The sequence below is a fragment of the Hoplias malabaricus genome, chromosome Y (genome assembly GCF_029633855.1).
Source record: "Hoplias malabaricus isolate fHopMal1 chromosome Y, fHopMal1.hap1, whole genome shotgun sequence".
NCBI classification, from domain to species: Eukaryota; Metazoa; Chordata; class Actinopteri; order Characiformes; family Erythrinidae; genus Hoplias; species Hoplias malabaricus.
In genome coordinates this window covers 62845151-62860885 of record NC_089820.1, presented here as the reverse complement: position 1 = coordinate 62860885, position 15735 = coordinate 62845151, and the positions used below count along the sequence as shown (strand labels likewise).

The 15735-nt window shown below is 41.8% G+C and overlaps 1 protein-coding gene across 1 annotated transcript in view; it reads left to right on the top strand.

Moving 5' to 3' along the window:
- Nucleotides 1-15735, top strand: part of LOC136678310 (dual specificity testis-specific protein kinase 2-like) — a 31009-nt gene that overhangs the window by 1786 nt on the left and 13488 nt on the right. Inside the window, exons 2-4 of the mRNA XM_066656320.1 lie at nt 3263-3567; nt 8285-8406; nt 13035-13083. Coding sequence (XP_066512417.1) covers nt 3346-3567; nt 8285-8406; nt 13035-13083 — 393 coding nt within the window. The 5' untranslated portion in view covers nt 3263-3345. The remainder of the gene's footprint in view (nt 1-3262; nt 3568-8284; nt 8407-13034; nt 13084-15735) is intronic.

Genomic DNA, 15735 nt, shown 5'->3' with positions numbered 1-15735 from the left:
AGCTTAATGCGCAAGGCGTTGTTTGGTTTAGACGTACGGATTTGGCAATTTGGCGTGCCAGGCATTATGAAAGAAAGCAGGTTTTACAATGGTCAATTTAACATACAGCTAAAACCCTGAAGTTGTTGAGTGATTTAGGATATTGAATAAAGTATCGAGGCTGTACTTTCTCTGGTGATTGGAAGCAGTAATCCGGCTTGATACAAAGTCAGACTCTTTGACTAAATTGTGCCAAAATGTTGAAACATTTCTTGAATTCTCCCTAAATTCCCCTTGCTGCTCCTACAGTACAGGCTTTGGTGTTTTCCCTGCTATAACCCTCCTGCTTCAACTGTCTGCTTCATTAATAAACCCACACTGAGGTGATTTTATGGGTTAGAACAAGGAAAGGTTGCAACATGTGAACCACTGCTTTAAGTGGATCCGTGTGCCTACAAACAGCGTGAACCACAGAAACCCCCAGACTGTTGAATAGTCGACTAGTTGCAGTTGTTACATCGACAGCACGGTTGCAAAGAAACTGCTGTAATTGCAAGTGTTGCTTCGTCATATGCAGCAAGTGAATTATAGGGACAAGTGAAACTAACATGAAGACAGTTACTACCACAGCGTTTTCACAAAGCACTTTTGGTTGCTTAGTAACTGTTGACAAGGGGTGGGTGGAAACGTAGGGTTCAATATGAAGATGTATTGTTTTTAAATGATGTCCTTAGCAGTGACTCATCGAACATTTGTGTAATTCAGTTGGTGAAATGTTGAGGTTGCTATAAACAACGGCATGAGTTAACGTTAACAGTGAAGAGTATAGAACGAACCAAACTGGTAAAATCGATTATTTAATTCTGAGTTTATTGGTAATGGCCGTCTTCAAAGTGAGGCTCAGAACTGTATCCACGAACACATGCTGAAGTTTTCTAAACTAACCAATGAAAACAGGCTTTTTAAGCTTAATTAAGTGGAAGTAGCTATGATTAAAATGCCTGATATTTTTCACTTGGGTGAAAAAATGTTAACACTCCCTGTCTAAACATCCTTGATGCAATTACAAAAATGTTCTGCTCATCCTTGTCCCCTGCAGTCTGTATTTCAGATCTGAGGAATGTCAGGCATGCTATGGTTCAGGTAATCTCTGTGTACGATAGATAGTGCAGCCTGGTCAGGCCACTGAAAAATACATGTGGCCTTGTGTAAGTGTCCGTGAATGGGTTGTTTTGAAGGCCTTTGCTGTATTTAGCCGACTGTTTACAAGCTTTTTTTGGGTTTGATTTGCTGCCAGATGCTGAGACTAAGGTATGGACGCTGGGGCTTACCAAACATGTCCTATTTTCTGAACATTCGGTCTTTGTGACAGTCATAGTGATCATTGTTTTGGGGGGAAATGTGCCTAGATTGCTGAATCATAGCCTTCGAATTCAATGGGACTCCAACTAGCCAGATGTTTAGCATTGTGTTTTTATGTTTACTACGTTGTAAAGTGCACTCGCCAGCTGCTGTACACTTTTAGAGCAGGCCACCTTTGCTGTTATGTCATAAACCAAAACAGATAGGATCTCCAAAGTCTGTATGAACCGAAAATGTTATGATTGTGTTTATAGCCAAAGCAGGTTGAGATACAGCATCCAACTTTGAGTTGCTTTGCCGAGTGTGAGCCCAGGGCAGGGCATCAGGTCAACAAAGTATGAAAATAATGTGCACAAAATGACCATCAGGAAAGTATCCAGGTAAATTTTAGCGTCCAGTACAAAGTAAAAATGTCTTTGTAGATTTCATGGCTCTGACAGAATTTACCTCAGTCCCCCCCCATGAGTATTTTACACACTCCCCCGTTCTAGGTTTGAAAGGCACATTGATGGATCAGTCATGACATGGTATTGTTTAAATATACCTTCGTGAAGACAGCATCATCAAACAACAGGCTGGTTGAGGTGCTCAGTGAGTACATTTTAAACATTGTGGCTTGGTTATTGCTCATTTGCATATTATAGCCTTTTCTGATAAGTGCATTGAACTGTCTGTGCAAGGTAAACAGTAAAATGTGCAATATTGCTGTAGATGCTCGCGGTGCACATTTGTATGAAGCTTTCCTCCATTCCTCCTTCCACAAAGAATATAAGGACTCCACAGAGAAACACTTTTGGTGATTTATCACATTGTTGTGAGAGCAACCAGCTGCTGAGAAGGCTAACGACTGGATGAATGTTTAGCCTCTGAAAGTGGCTCTAAACTGGGGCGCGGTGCAGCACTGCCTGAGAGGAAAGCCAGTGTTTAGATGCTGGCAAAGCCACACATTATGCCTGTGTTTTCTTTTTCGTTTTTTTTTTTCTATTTCGTTTCAATGGGGGATGAAATGGAATGTCAAGGGGTGGCACTTTATCCAGTATCCGTCCATTTTGTTGTTTTCTAAATGAATAAAGGGAAACCAGAAAGTTTATTTGGAATCTAGCTTTATTCCAAGCATATTCACAATGAAAAAGCATCAGGAGGGTGGTGTTCAAACTCCTTTCTCGTGGTGGTCACTAAGACAAGGTGAAAATGGTTCTGGAAAAGACAAGAAATCCCTTGTGTTGAATTTAGCTCTCGTTGTTTTTACTGCAAAAGAGTTTTGACCAAGTAGGAACTGGTGCTGTTAATCTAGCCTTTTAATGGCGTTAATGGTGCACTGCATGGCCCAATATTCAGATGTATGCCCATTCACAGTAATAGGTTTCTTTGGATGATTCAAAGGAAATGTTTTTGTTTTTTTTCTCTTCCTCAGGTTAGATTTTTTTGCTAGTCTTCAGTCTAGAGTCACGGATGGGTTAAAGGCAAGCCTGAGTCAAGGTGTCAGTTGGTCAACATGCAGGTTGAATGATTTGCTGACTCAAGTCTCCATTTCTGCTTTGAGCAAGCTGTAAATATACTTGGGCAGGGTTGAGTTTTCAAGGCCAGAAATGGAATCACTAAGCATTTTTAGGCCCTATTATTGTTCCAGATTTCACCTTTGGTCAGCTTCCAGTATCTGAAAGTGCTACAGCTGTAGAATTCATTCACAAGAGATCTTTGGATGAAGTTTCGTGTATTACTACATGGAATACATCAAAGCCCATGAAGCAAGAACTAATCTCTCTGCTAAAACAAAAACAATGAAGAGTATTTTTAGTGGGATTTGTGCCGTAACGGCTTCAACAGACGTTTAATGATATGTACCATCAAGACGACTTGTTTTTCTAAGTGTCTCAAGATCATTAAAATGATGTATTTGTTTCTTGTCTTGTTTTACAAGGTCTGCTGAGGAAGGTCACACCCTAGAAAATGTGAAAGGCTCATTAAAAAGCCCTCCACCACATCAGTTGTGCAGCAATAGCAATGGAGAGGAGCAAGCGCAACTCCATTGCTGGGTTCCCTTTGCGGCCTGATAGGCTGGAGGACCTAGACGGTGGTGTTGGTGGTGAGACAGGCCCCACCCAATTGGACAGGGTTTGCCCCTCCTCCTACCGCGCCCTCATCAGTGCCTTCTCCTGCCTGACGCGCCTTGATGACTTCATTTGTGAACGGATTGGCTCCGGCTTCTTCTCAGAGGTCTACAAGGTAAAACATTTACATTGTGTCCCCTTAATGGCTGTGGTTATCATTCGGTGAGAGTTTGCGCAAGTCAAAACTAAAACATTGTTTGAAATTCAATTCGGCAAGTACTGGTCCCTGAGGAACGCCAACAGTCACGTTATACACTTTGTTTTGTAATTAATGTAAATGTAATAACATTTATATCATTTGTTCTTTGCTAAAAACACTACAGCAGCAGCGCAAAGCTGTCAGTGTTCAAGTTTTTTGTACAAACGTAGATGCAGAAATGCTGTTGCGTATCAAATCTTGGTCAACTTCACCTGGCACGAGTGAAGTTCAGGCTACTGGTTTAAAACTCCACTCAGTTCATTGTTGCTGACACCCCCCTCCCGTCAATAGAAGGCCACTGTCCCTCAGTGCATTGGATGACAATTGGAAACTATGTAAGCTGTGAACAGATGGTGGTCTTTTTTGCCAGGAGACATGCTTTGGGACACCAATATACAAGAGAGCTGCCGTTCCAGGAAAATAAAATAAGCGCTAGACAAATGAAGCCGAGTGAGTGCTAAGAGTTCTTTTCCCTGGACAATGAGATTGAGCTTACTACGTGATGTTGCACAGCTATTTTCACACTACACATTTGCGTTTCACAACCAGTGTGGGAAATTGGACACTATAAGCGGTTCATGCAGAAGGTTCGTGCACAGACTGAAGATACTGTTATTTATTGCTTTAAATAATTATACACACATTCTACATGGTCAGATTTCTTTTCAATATATTCTCAGATGTGTCTACAGGCGATAAACCTGTACATGTTGCTGACTACTGCACTTTATTATTAGCATCAGAACCAATTTGGCACTGTTGTCATGCTGCCCTTAGATTCAGTGGTGCACTAAGCTATCTGTTACTGGTTTCCATGACTTGCTCTGTACTAGTGCAATCCCCTGAAAGGATCCTATGGAGTTTGGAGGTCAGATGAGGCCTGGAAGCAGATCTTCTCGCTTGGCCGGATCTAGCCCATTACAATAATCAATTCTCCTGTCAGCAGGGCTTGGAAGTCTAAAAATAATCATGATTTTAATTTTTTTCATTGTTTAGAGGAATGGAATTATTGATTAATTTTATATAATGATACAAACCAGATCTCAGACCTGCTTTACATCATTTGAGACTTTGCCTTTATCGTAGAGGAGGCAGAGCAGCGTTATGTAGATGTTTTTTAGCGCTCCTGGTTATATTGTTTTGTTCCAGTGAGAATAGGTTAATAGGGTTTGGTGCTTGCTAAGTTTGGCGTTGTCTAATCATTTGAAATATGACAAATACATCGGGCACTAGCATACAGAGAAGTGTCTTATTAAACTTAGTTTTTATAGAGAATGTGTTAGATTTTACGAAATCAACCAAACATGCAACTGAGCTTCCTTTAGGGGAAAATCCCTTCAAGATGTAAAGTGCCAATGCATCATTTTGAACAACTGCAATCCCTGGAGTTAGCATGCTTGAAAGAGAAAGGCTAACTATCAATTCTTTGACCAATTTCTGTTCGTCATGAAGATTTCACACAAAAATTAGACATGGTTTTTACAGTTATATAATAAATGGCACACAAACCAAGTGGAGTTATTAGGTTATATAGATATGCACTTATCTATTGATTATTGGAATAGTTTAGTATTTTCCAATCGCCATTAGCTGTATATCCCACTGATTGTTTTGCTGTAGGTATATGCTCATGTTTGCTGTATATACTGTGTTAGAAGGGAGATAGAACCTAAGGGGGGGGGGGGTTCATGCAGATCATCAAAATGTTAATTCAAGCCCTTCTGAACATGTGTAGCATGTGGCACAGATAGGGTTAACCCAGTAAACCAAATGCCCTGTGTGATTGGGGGATGGGCTGCCTGCTGTCATCCTGTCTGGAGTGGCATCTCACTGCATTTACTGGTGAATTTTCACTATCAGTTTTGTTTTGCCTGTTTGACAGAGAGCTTTAGGTTAAATGGTGTCATATTTGAAGCTGTAATCTGTTCAGCTGCAGTCAATTTGAAGAACTGGGTTTGTTCCTATTCACTCACCACTAATCTTTGTGTATTTTTCCCCTTTCATGTCTGGACCAACAATGGGGTGCATAATCCTTGATCCTAGTCGAACATGAGGATGTATACAGCAGCATACTGATTGTTTTGAGCGCTCATCTCCTAGGCGAGGGATACATACTTAAACTTTCAGAAACATCGATAAAAACGATAAATAATAATAAAACAATAGAACGAAACCTGGCTGTAAATGTTTAATTAGTAAGTGGAAAAGAGGAAGAGATTATCATTTTTTAAATAGTGGAGTTACTTCAAAAATTAACCGTTTGGACAGAGAGAAGTGATCGAATGATTCTATAGATGGATCACTACGAGTTTTCATGGGTGTCTGAAGGTTTGCCTGGACCCTTGTCTCAGCCAGGCTGTTCGCTCTCTAGGTGGGCTGTAAGGTCATTGCAGGGGGCTACAGATGGCCATCTGCACTCAGACTCCTCCTGAACACGCCTTGGTAACCAGGCGACGGATAAATCACCTGGATCAAGTGCGCTGCAGAAGTGGAAGCAGTCCCTTTGCGTGGGAGGCGAGGGTTTCATTTGAGCAGCTGTGATCCCTTCACTGAAGATCAAATTTACTTAATTTCCCTGTTGCGACAAGTGTAGCCAGTCAGCCCAGACATGTTTGTGGTTAGAATGTTTTGCAACGGAATTGCAAAGCACATGTAGCAAGTAATGGGTGTTTTTCATGTGTATTCCATATCTAAATGATGTTTACCATTACTTGCCGTAAACTGTGTAAATAGCAGATTAACACAGTCACAATGCAGGCCTCAACTATATGGGACTGTGTGTTCTTAGCTGTGCATTGTCCATTTCTGCCGAGCTCTTGTTTTAAGCCAAATGCGGAAGACATAACCTGCAGGACACCACTTTTTAGAACCATTTGGATTACATTGGATTGGTGTATGTGAATATGTAGGTGGCTAATACATTTCATTTGGTGAAGCTCTGATTTCTTTGAGAGCTTCTATTTTGGTAGAGCACAATGTGGTATCCTCCTGACTCCAACTAATGAGTCCTCACACAGCACTTTGTCTGATGTGACGTATGAATTGTTCTGTGATTAAAAAAAAGTAAATCCATCACTGACCTCAGCCTTGAGGGCAACAACACCTTATTTCTTCAGAAATGGCCTTGTCCAACACTGAACTAGATTAAAGCAAGTAAACGGCACTGTAATGTTTATTCGACATGTTTGTTCCTCTCTCTTCTTGTTTTGTGTGTGTAGCCCACAATGGTTTATTGGTTTATCGAGTGTATTTCAGCTTTAGGAAGTTAACCCTGGCCGATATAAGAAGTCACTTTTTTCTCACTCAGTTGTTGACGCTTCCTGTGGTTTATCTTTCTGAACATATTTCTGTCCATCAGAGGAAAGCAGATGAAGAGGAAGCTGAGAAGTAGGTCTGCTGCAGCTTGCTATTCAAAGGAGTCTGTGGACCATTTGACATGATTCTCACTATGAGAAGTTCCTCCAAGAGAGTGGGCTTAGTTCTGTAGAGTGGTTTTTATTTGGGCGCACCGCTGGCCTGCTTTCAAGTTGAGTTGGTCTTGTTTTTTGGAATTACCCAGTGTTAGACAGCTCATTTGCTATGAAACAACTGATATTTGTTATAAATGTAATTATTAATAACAGTTCTGATACAGAGGGCTTCAGTTTTCAAAGAAACTTGATGTCTATTAAAAACTTGGTGGTGTTACTAGTGGTAGTGGTTTTTAGTGATGTCCTTGGCCTAATCAAACAACAACAAATGTCTCAAACATTTTTCTTAGAAATATAAGTAGCTTACTCTTTCCATATTGGTGACTGACCTTGTGTAAAGTAACAATACAATGTGCTTACTGTGTAATTGCGTGTCCTCTGTTCACTGTGGTCAGTGTCTCTGCCTTCAAATTCCACATAGCACATGCTGTTTTATGGTCACATTGTTTTCTTAGTCAAACCAGTTGACACTGTGATATTTGAAGAACAGATAAATGTTTTTTTTCAGTTGTCCTTCCATTGCTGATAGCTAAAGGTGCAGCGGTATCTACTAGGTAAATACCTTTTGAGCAACATGTAGGACGACCGCAGGGGTGAGGGGCTGTGGATCCGTAGGTCTTACTTATTTCAGTGGAAGTGAGATTTAAATTTGTTTGTTCTGTTTATTTATATCTGTAGAACTACGGAATGTAGTCCCTGATGCTTATTGAGTGTGTGTATAAAATAGAACATTACCCTACTTTGAGACATTTACATCCTATAAGTGCATCATTATATTTAGTTTTCTTAAGTTTGATTAATTGGGACAGAACAAAAGTTTGTCACAAACTACGAATGGCTGGTTTGATCCTCGTTAACGCATAATTGGCTTTGCTTTCAGGGGTGGGATGCACATGCACTCCTACCTCTTATTATCCGACACAGTGCCAGCCAGTGTTGGTGTCTGTCATCTAACGGGCAGTCGGTACTCTCCTCCGGCACATTGGGCTGTCTAGAGACATTAGCAGTACTGTAAATACAGCTGTGTATTTAGGATCACTTGGTCATCGCAGCCATTAATGTGTTAAAATGTTGCAGAGACGTGTATTACAATTAAATTAGCCTGTTATAATATATTTTAAATTGAGTACACAATGAAGAAATGAAGTATTTTTTTGCTCTAGGTGCGTCACAGAGCCTCAGACCAGGTCATGGCTCTGAAGATGAACAAGCTGAGCAGTAACCGAGCCAACATGTTGAAAGAAGTGCAGCTCATGAACAGACTCTCTCACCCCAACATCCTCAGGTACGTTTCTGTCTCTCTCTCTCTCTCTCTCTCTCTCAACTTGTATTAAAACCTGCCATTATTCTGCCAGGATGTTTTAGTATAAACCTCTGTGTTTGAGTGAGTGACAGAGTTAGATGGAGATATTGGAACTGTGCTGCTCAGGAGGCTGGTTGTCGTCTTTGTGAACTACACAGTTTTTCTAATGAAGGGTTCCTGTTACTCAGCTTTAACACGATCTAAAGGAAATTTCCGATGGCAGCTGTTCACTTACACTACATTTTAATCCAGCACAGTGCTCTCATTCATGCCATTGGTTAAAGTCAGGTTTTTAAAAGGGGATTTTGACTTTCTGATATTTTATCCTATTTCTTTACACTGAGTGGCTCCATATCATTGCAGTCTTTAGGGAGACTTTGAACGGGCGACTTGTTTTTGGTCTCTTTCTGTGCTGCAGATATGCATGACCTCTTTTTGTTGTGTCCCTCCGAAAGCAGGTCAGAAATCCATTAAGAATGGATGGACTGAAACATCGTCCTCGGTTTAGATCACTCGGGGTCTTGGCTGTGCTCTCTGACCTTGTTTTTGGTGGTTATAGTTGTCTGAGCCTTCAGGGTGGTGGCTGGACTCTGATCGAGCAATTAAAGGAATGTAGTTCAAGATTTCAATCCACAGATTGAATGAAAGTATCTACACACCAGATAACAGGATGAGGTCATGCAACTGTTGTGTTCACGTGTTAATCATGTGAGTGCTTTTGTGCTAAAATGAACCTTGGTCTAGGTTTTTGCACAAATCTTGTGTAAAACGTTTTTCTTTGTTACTGTTATTGTACTTTATATTAAGCAGTACATTTGTACATTGATTTAATCAACATGTATCCTGACCTTGCTGGCAGTTGTCAAGGTATTCATCAATCAGAATTTGCTGTTAGAATAATATTGATCTTTCTATTTATTGGTTTTGAGGAAGTGTGGCACTTTCATTTATTTATTTATTTATTTATAATGTTTGTTTTCTGTGTACCAAATGTTGACAAAAACGTTCCGTTCATATGCTACCATTGTATTTGCTCTCACATCTGCTAAAGTGTCCATCTAAATATTTTTAGGAAAAGTTGGTATTATTATTATTATTATTCACCCATCCATTATCTGTAACCCTTATCCAGTTCAAGGTCGCGGTGGGTTCAGAGCCTATCTGGAATCATTGGGCATCATTGGGGAATCAAGGCGGGAATACACCCTGGAGGGGGCGCCAGTCTTTCAGTGCAACACACACACTCACACATTCACTCACACCTACGGACACTTTTGAGTCACCAATCCACCTACCAACGTGTGTTTTTGGACTGTGGGAGGGAACTGGAGCACCCGGAGGAAACCCACGCAGACACAGGGAGAACACACCACACTCCTCACAGACAGTCACCCGGAGGAAACCCACGCAGACACAGGGAGAACACACCACACTCCTCACAGACAGTCACCTGGAGGAAACCCACGCAGACACAGAGAGAACACACCACACTCCACACAGACAGTCATCCGGAGGAAACCCACGCAGACACAGGGAGAACACTAGTAATGATATCTCTGTTTTCATTACTAGTGTTAACCCTTCCTTGAAGCATCTGTACAAGTGCTTACGGAAATAGTAGTAGTAATACTAGTAGTTATAGTAATAATGATAACAGCAACAACAACAGCTTGTCTTCTTGTTCTAGTACTTAAGAAATTGAGAGCAGGCCCTCTTTTTATATAAATAAAAAGATAATGCAGGGATAAAGGCGCCACGGTGGCGCAGCAGGTAGTGTCGCAGTCACACAGCTCCAGGGGCCTGGAGGTTGTGGGTTCAATTCCAGCTCCGGGTGACTGTCTGTGAGGAGTTGGTGTGTTCTCCCCGTGTCCGCGTGGGTTTCCTCCGGGTGCTCCGGTTTCCTCCCACAGTCCAAAAACACACGTTGGTAGGTGGATTGGCGACTCGAAAGTGTCCGTAGGTGTGAGTGTGTGAGTGAATGTGTGTGTGTCTGTGTTGCCCTGTGAAGGACTGGCGTCCCCTCCAGGGTGTATTCCCGCCTTGCGCCCGATGATTCCAGGTAGGCTCTGGACCCCCCGCGACCCTAAATTGGATAAGCGGTTACAGATAATGGATGGATGGATGCAGGGATAAAAAAACTCTTCAAATTGATAAAGCGAGGATTAAAAAGTACTCTTTAAATTGATGTCGGAACAAGAAGGTAATGTTCAAACATTGGTTCTAATTACAGCAAACTGACTGATTTCTTTTTTCTTTCTTTTTCTTTTTTATTTGTGAGCGCTGGTTGCAGACTTCTTGGTGCCATTTGAGTACCATGCCCACATAACCTCTCCCACTTTAGAATGAACAGCCAAGGCTAATCTTATCACAGCATCATCATCATCATCATTATCAAGACACCAAGTGTAGACCAAGATTTGATGACCAAGTGTTGGCAGTTAGTTGTTGTACATATGAGAAGAAACGGCTCAAACTGAAAGCAATATAAAAATGTTCTTTTTATAGCAAAAGGCTTTCCAGCGCCTGTGTATGGCTAGCGGTGGAAAGCGTCAGTCTCGTAAAAAAGCTCATACATGTGCACATTTGTCTATAAATGGCTCTCCTCTCCAGTCCGTACTCCCTCTTGTGGGTTGTTTAGGGCTCTATTTTTGTGATGCCCTCTCGGTGTTTGTACAGCAGCATATCTGCTGAAGCTACAGAGTTAAAGAGAGAGAGAGGGAGAGAGGGAGAGAGCACGAGAGACTGTGGTTTATACAATTGTGCCATTGTTGCATTTCACTGAATGGGGGTGGAGGGCCCCTAGCGCTGACGAGTGGTCTAAGGAGATCTTTGTTTAAAAAAAATAATAAAAACCCAATGAGGGCCAGCAATAAATAGCAGGATGTGACGTGTGGGACCTTACCACTCCAAAACCACTACCAAATCAGGGTACTGTGTGCCCACTGGTATGAGGGGATGCAGGGACATTGATACGGTCTCTGTGTGTCTTTACATCGTCACCTACCGTCCTGTGTTGCCTTGTTCTTGTAAAGACACTGACATTCCCTATTGTGCACCCACAAGCGGAATATGATTTTAATATAGCCTATGGGGTCATGGTCCCCTGTGTTTGCTCTGTTTATAAAATGCCAGCACTTGTCTGCCAGCCTTAGGGTGTATTTCACAAAGAAAGATTTCCCAGCAAGAAATATCTCTTTCCAAGAAACATTTGTGGCACACGGTACTTTGTGGCATAAAACAAGTGGCAAATGTTTTTTAATTATTTATTGTTTGGAAGAGAAAACTGTAAAAACATAGCAGTCTGTGGTAGCAGTGTGCATCTGGTGTCTGTGTGTCTGTGTGTGTGTGTGTGTGTGTATATATATATATATATATAAAACATGCTTTATAATGTTTTTGAGATATTGCTGAGAGATCATTTTTATATCTCCCCCGGGTAAACACTTGCCTGCATGAAAGATGTGCTTGTTTTTAGAGAAAAACAAGTTTATTTCAGCAGATATCTCACTTTCCATATCTGCAACACTTCTCTTTGGAGGTGTGTAACCCCCCCCCCCCCCCCCTTCACACCCTTTGCTCTCATCTTGGAAGATCTAAGCAGCATTAATGCATGGCACCGTAATAAATCTCTCCATCTCTGTTGGCATGTGATGTGTAAAATGAAGTGTAAATGCAAATGAAGACAGCTCTACATTAACACTTATAGTGTTATGAGAGTGCAAGTGTTCTCTTTTATACTGAGCAGTTCCCATTAGATCTTTTTGCTGTCTGCCTGCTTCTCAAAGGGGGTGGGGGTTGGCAGCAACTGAGATCACACATTGCTCTCTCACCAAACACACAACAGTGAGACAATTCGGATGTTTCGGTTTTTTCAGATGAACTGACAAATGTGCACTTTGCAGAGTTTGGATCTCAAGGAATCTCCTCCGTCTTTGGTGTCGAGTGCACGTCTATAACAATGTACAGGATGCATTCCTTGATTATTTTATTATAGGCCTCATATGCAGCGCTAGCTGTGGCTTTCACATACAGTAGCAAGCTTCTTTCAAAAAGACTTGTGAAAAGTTTAGAGATTGCATCATAGCACTTCTGATAGAAATATCTCAGGCCATTGCTTTATATACACTGATGCTTGATCCTATTAGTCAGTACCTTTTTAATATATCCCCGCTTCAATACATTGAAGTCATTGGTTACTGCAACCCGATGTTACTATGTGTTTGTTTGTTTGTTTGTTTTTACACAGATTTCCATTTTTATAAATAATAATGCACAATTAGGTCATAGAAACCATTTGGGCTTGTCTGTTGGAGACCTGTTTGATGATAACAGTGTGAAATGGTTAGGTATAAGCTTCCAGTAACAATGCATTAGCGACATTAGCTTGCTAGCTCCAGTACAAAATTATAGTAGCACCCATAGTTCACACCCTGAACATGTCTTGGGGGATTGACTACATTTGTTGGTTAGATTCTTCTCCATTTCTGTAGCTACAGAAAAAAATGCATTGTATATATGTTTTTGCTGTGAATTAAAAAAGGAAAAGCCTGCTTGTTCATTGTACCCTTGGGTTATTGACTGAGTTGTTGTTGTTGTTTCTTGCCTCACAGGTTTATGGGTGTTTGTGTGCAGGAAGGTCAACTCCATGCCCTCACAGAGGTAAGAGGAGCCTCCGGGCAGGCACAAACACGTTCTCCTTACCACACGCAGCCCCATTCATCTCCAAATAGCTTTAGAGCCCACTGCACTTCACTGCAACTGTTTATTCACCAGGACTGGTTCATTTTGGTGCCCCGTGGCTTCTTTTATAGAGTGTTTAATTTAAACATACCTAAAATTACTTCACATAAAGGGAAATGGAAAAAGGTTAGTCCATAAGTGTCATCACATACGGACCACTGCATCATTGTGGTAGAACGTGTCCAAAAATGATAATGTTATGGTTGCTTGGAAGAACTAAAATCACTTAAGCACTGAAATATTATTTCAGTAAAGATTTAATTCTTCTTAAATCAAGGGGATTTTTGTATTGTTTTTTTCTTTCTGGAACTGATTAAGATGTAAGGGCTGTGTGGCGTTTATCTAGAGTTTAAAAGCTATTTGTTGCATTATGTAGAGGTCTGAATGTCGTTTATCCTTTGTCTGGTTTGACCAAATTTAAAATTCTGTATAATTTGTCATGTTTTTGTCTGTGTTTTTGCACTAAAACACACAAAATGCATAAAGCAAAGGGCGTACAGCTGTTTTGAATCTCTGTGGTGTCAGGCCATCTTGACAGCTAGCGTATCTTTGCTTTAGCTTGGTTAGCCTTTAGCTTGTTTTTCTCCATATTTGAAGAAGTACCTCTTCTGCAGTTATATGGCTGCAATAAACTACTTATCTTGGGAGCAGTGATATCACCCTTTGTTCTGCCTTTTAACCAAAGAGAGAGAGGAATTTAAAATGGCTTCAGAAAATCTCCCTCAAAGCAGCTGCATTTTTTTAAAAGCTCCTCCCAGCTTCAAGATTCATCATTAGAAATATGTTTTCCTGGCCTTTTAACTGGAACTTCTCACAGTTGAGAATACCATGGCAGCAATTATTATAATTTTAGCCAGAGTGTCTCTCTTTAATACTCAGGCTAGTTGGTGTACCGTTGGTTCATAGGTGACTGATCTGGTCGTCTGTATCTCCACTGAGACTGTGTTGTGCTCCGGGTGATTGGCAGCCAAGTATAAATGCTACTTCTCTGGCATGTGATGCTGTAGTAGTGGAGTTAATTAAAAGTTAGCTGTGTGTGTGCAAAGATGATGAATAGGAGTAGGGGGCTGGCGGCAGCACCCACCCTCAGCAGAACGACAATGGAATGTAACCTTTAAACAAGCAGGTTTGCACATGTCCTTGGGGGAAGATGTTGTATTTATGAAAACAGCACTGGAATGCATGATATTGGGCCTAAAATCAGTAAGGTAATAGGCAGTGTTGCAAGGTTTAATCAGCACAAAATAGCCCAGATAATCATACTGTTGAGATTGCAGCATTTGTCAGATCATGGGTGTGTAATGAAGTCTCAGACCTGGACTATTACTTCCCTGCATTGTACAGCTTTATAATGCCTACAGTGCAGTTGCCGCAAACACAGGAATGTTTTCTTTTTTTTTAATTCAGATTAGTTCCTTGTCTTTATTTTACAAACAGTGGATACATGATAGTCTCATAAAACAATGACAAAAGCTTTTGCAGTCCACATAGATTGTCATAGAGGAAGAAAGGTGTTTAAAAGTTGACCTTGCAATATACAAAAACTACAAAATTAGTCTCGTATTAGCAAGAATATGTAAAATATAATGTTGCGGTAGGCGGCACGGTGGCGAAGCAGGTTAGTGTTGCAATCACACAGCTCCAGGGGCCTGGAGGTTGTGGGTTCAATTGCCGCTCCGGGTGACTGTCTGTGAGGAGTGTGATGTGTTCTCCCTGTGTCTTCGTGGGTTTCCTCTGGGTGACTGTCTGTGAGGAGTGTGGTGTGTTCTCCCTGTGTCTGCGTGGGTTTCCTCTGGGTGACTGTCTGTGAGGAGTGTGGTGTGTTCTCCCTGTGTCTGCGTGGGTTTCCTCCGGGTGACTGTCTGTGAGGAGTGTGATGTGTTCTCCCTGTGTCTGCGTGGGTTTCCTCCGGGTGACTGTCTGTGAGGAGTGTGGTGTGTTCTCCCTGTGTCTGCGTGGGTTTCCTCCGGGTGACTGTCTGTGAGGAGTGTGGTGTGTTCTCCCTGTGTCTGCGTGGGTTTCCTCCGGGTGACTGTCTGTGAGGAGTGTGATGTGTTCTCCCTGTGTCTGCGTGGGTTTCCTCCGGGTGACTGTCTGTGAGGAGTGTGATGTGTTCTCCCTGTGTCTGCGTGGGTTTCCTCCGGGTGACTGTCTGTGAGGAGTGTGGTGTGTTCTCTCTGTGTCTTCGTGGGTTTCCTCCGGGTGACTGTCTGTGAGGAGTGTGATGTGTTCTCCCTGTGTCTGCGTGGGTTTCCTCCGGGTGACTGTCTGTGAGGAGTGTGGTGTGTTCTCCCTGTGTCTGCGTGGGTTTCCTCCGGGTGACTGTCTGTGAGGAGTGTGGTGTGTTCTCCCTGTGTCGGCGTGGGTTTCCTCCGGGTGACTGTCTGTGAGGAGTGTGGTGTGTTTTCTGTGTCCGTGTGGGTTTCCTCCCACAGCCAGGACCTTTTTTTTCCAGACAGTTTTTAAGGGATGCATTCTTTTAGAGAGAAGAGCATTTAAAAGCTCTAAGCCCATTTGAGGGTTACGGTCCAAACAGATAACCTCATGCTATCGATGAGTATTGATTAAGCA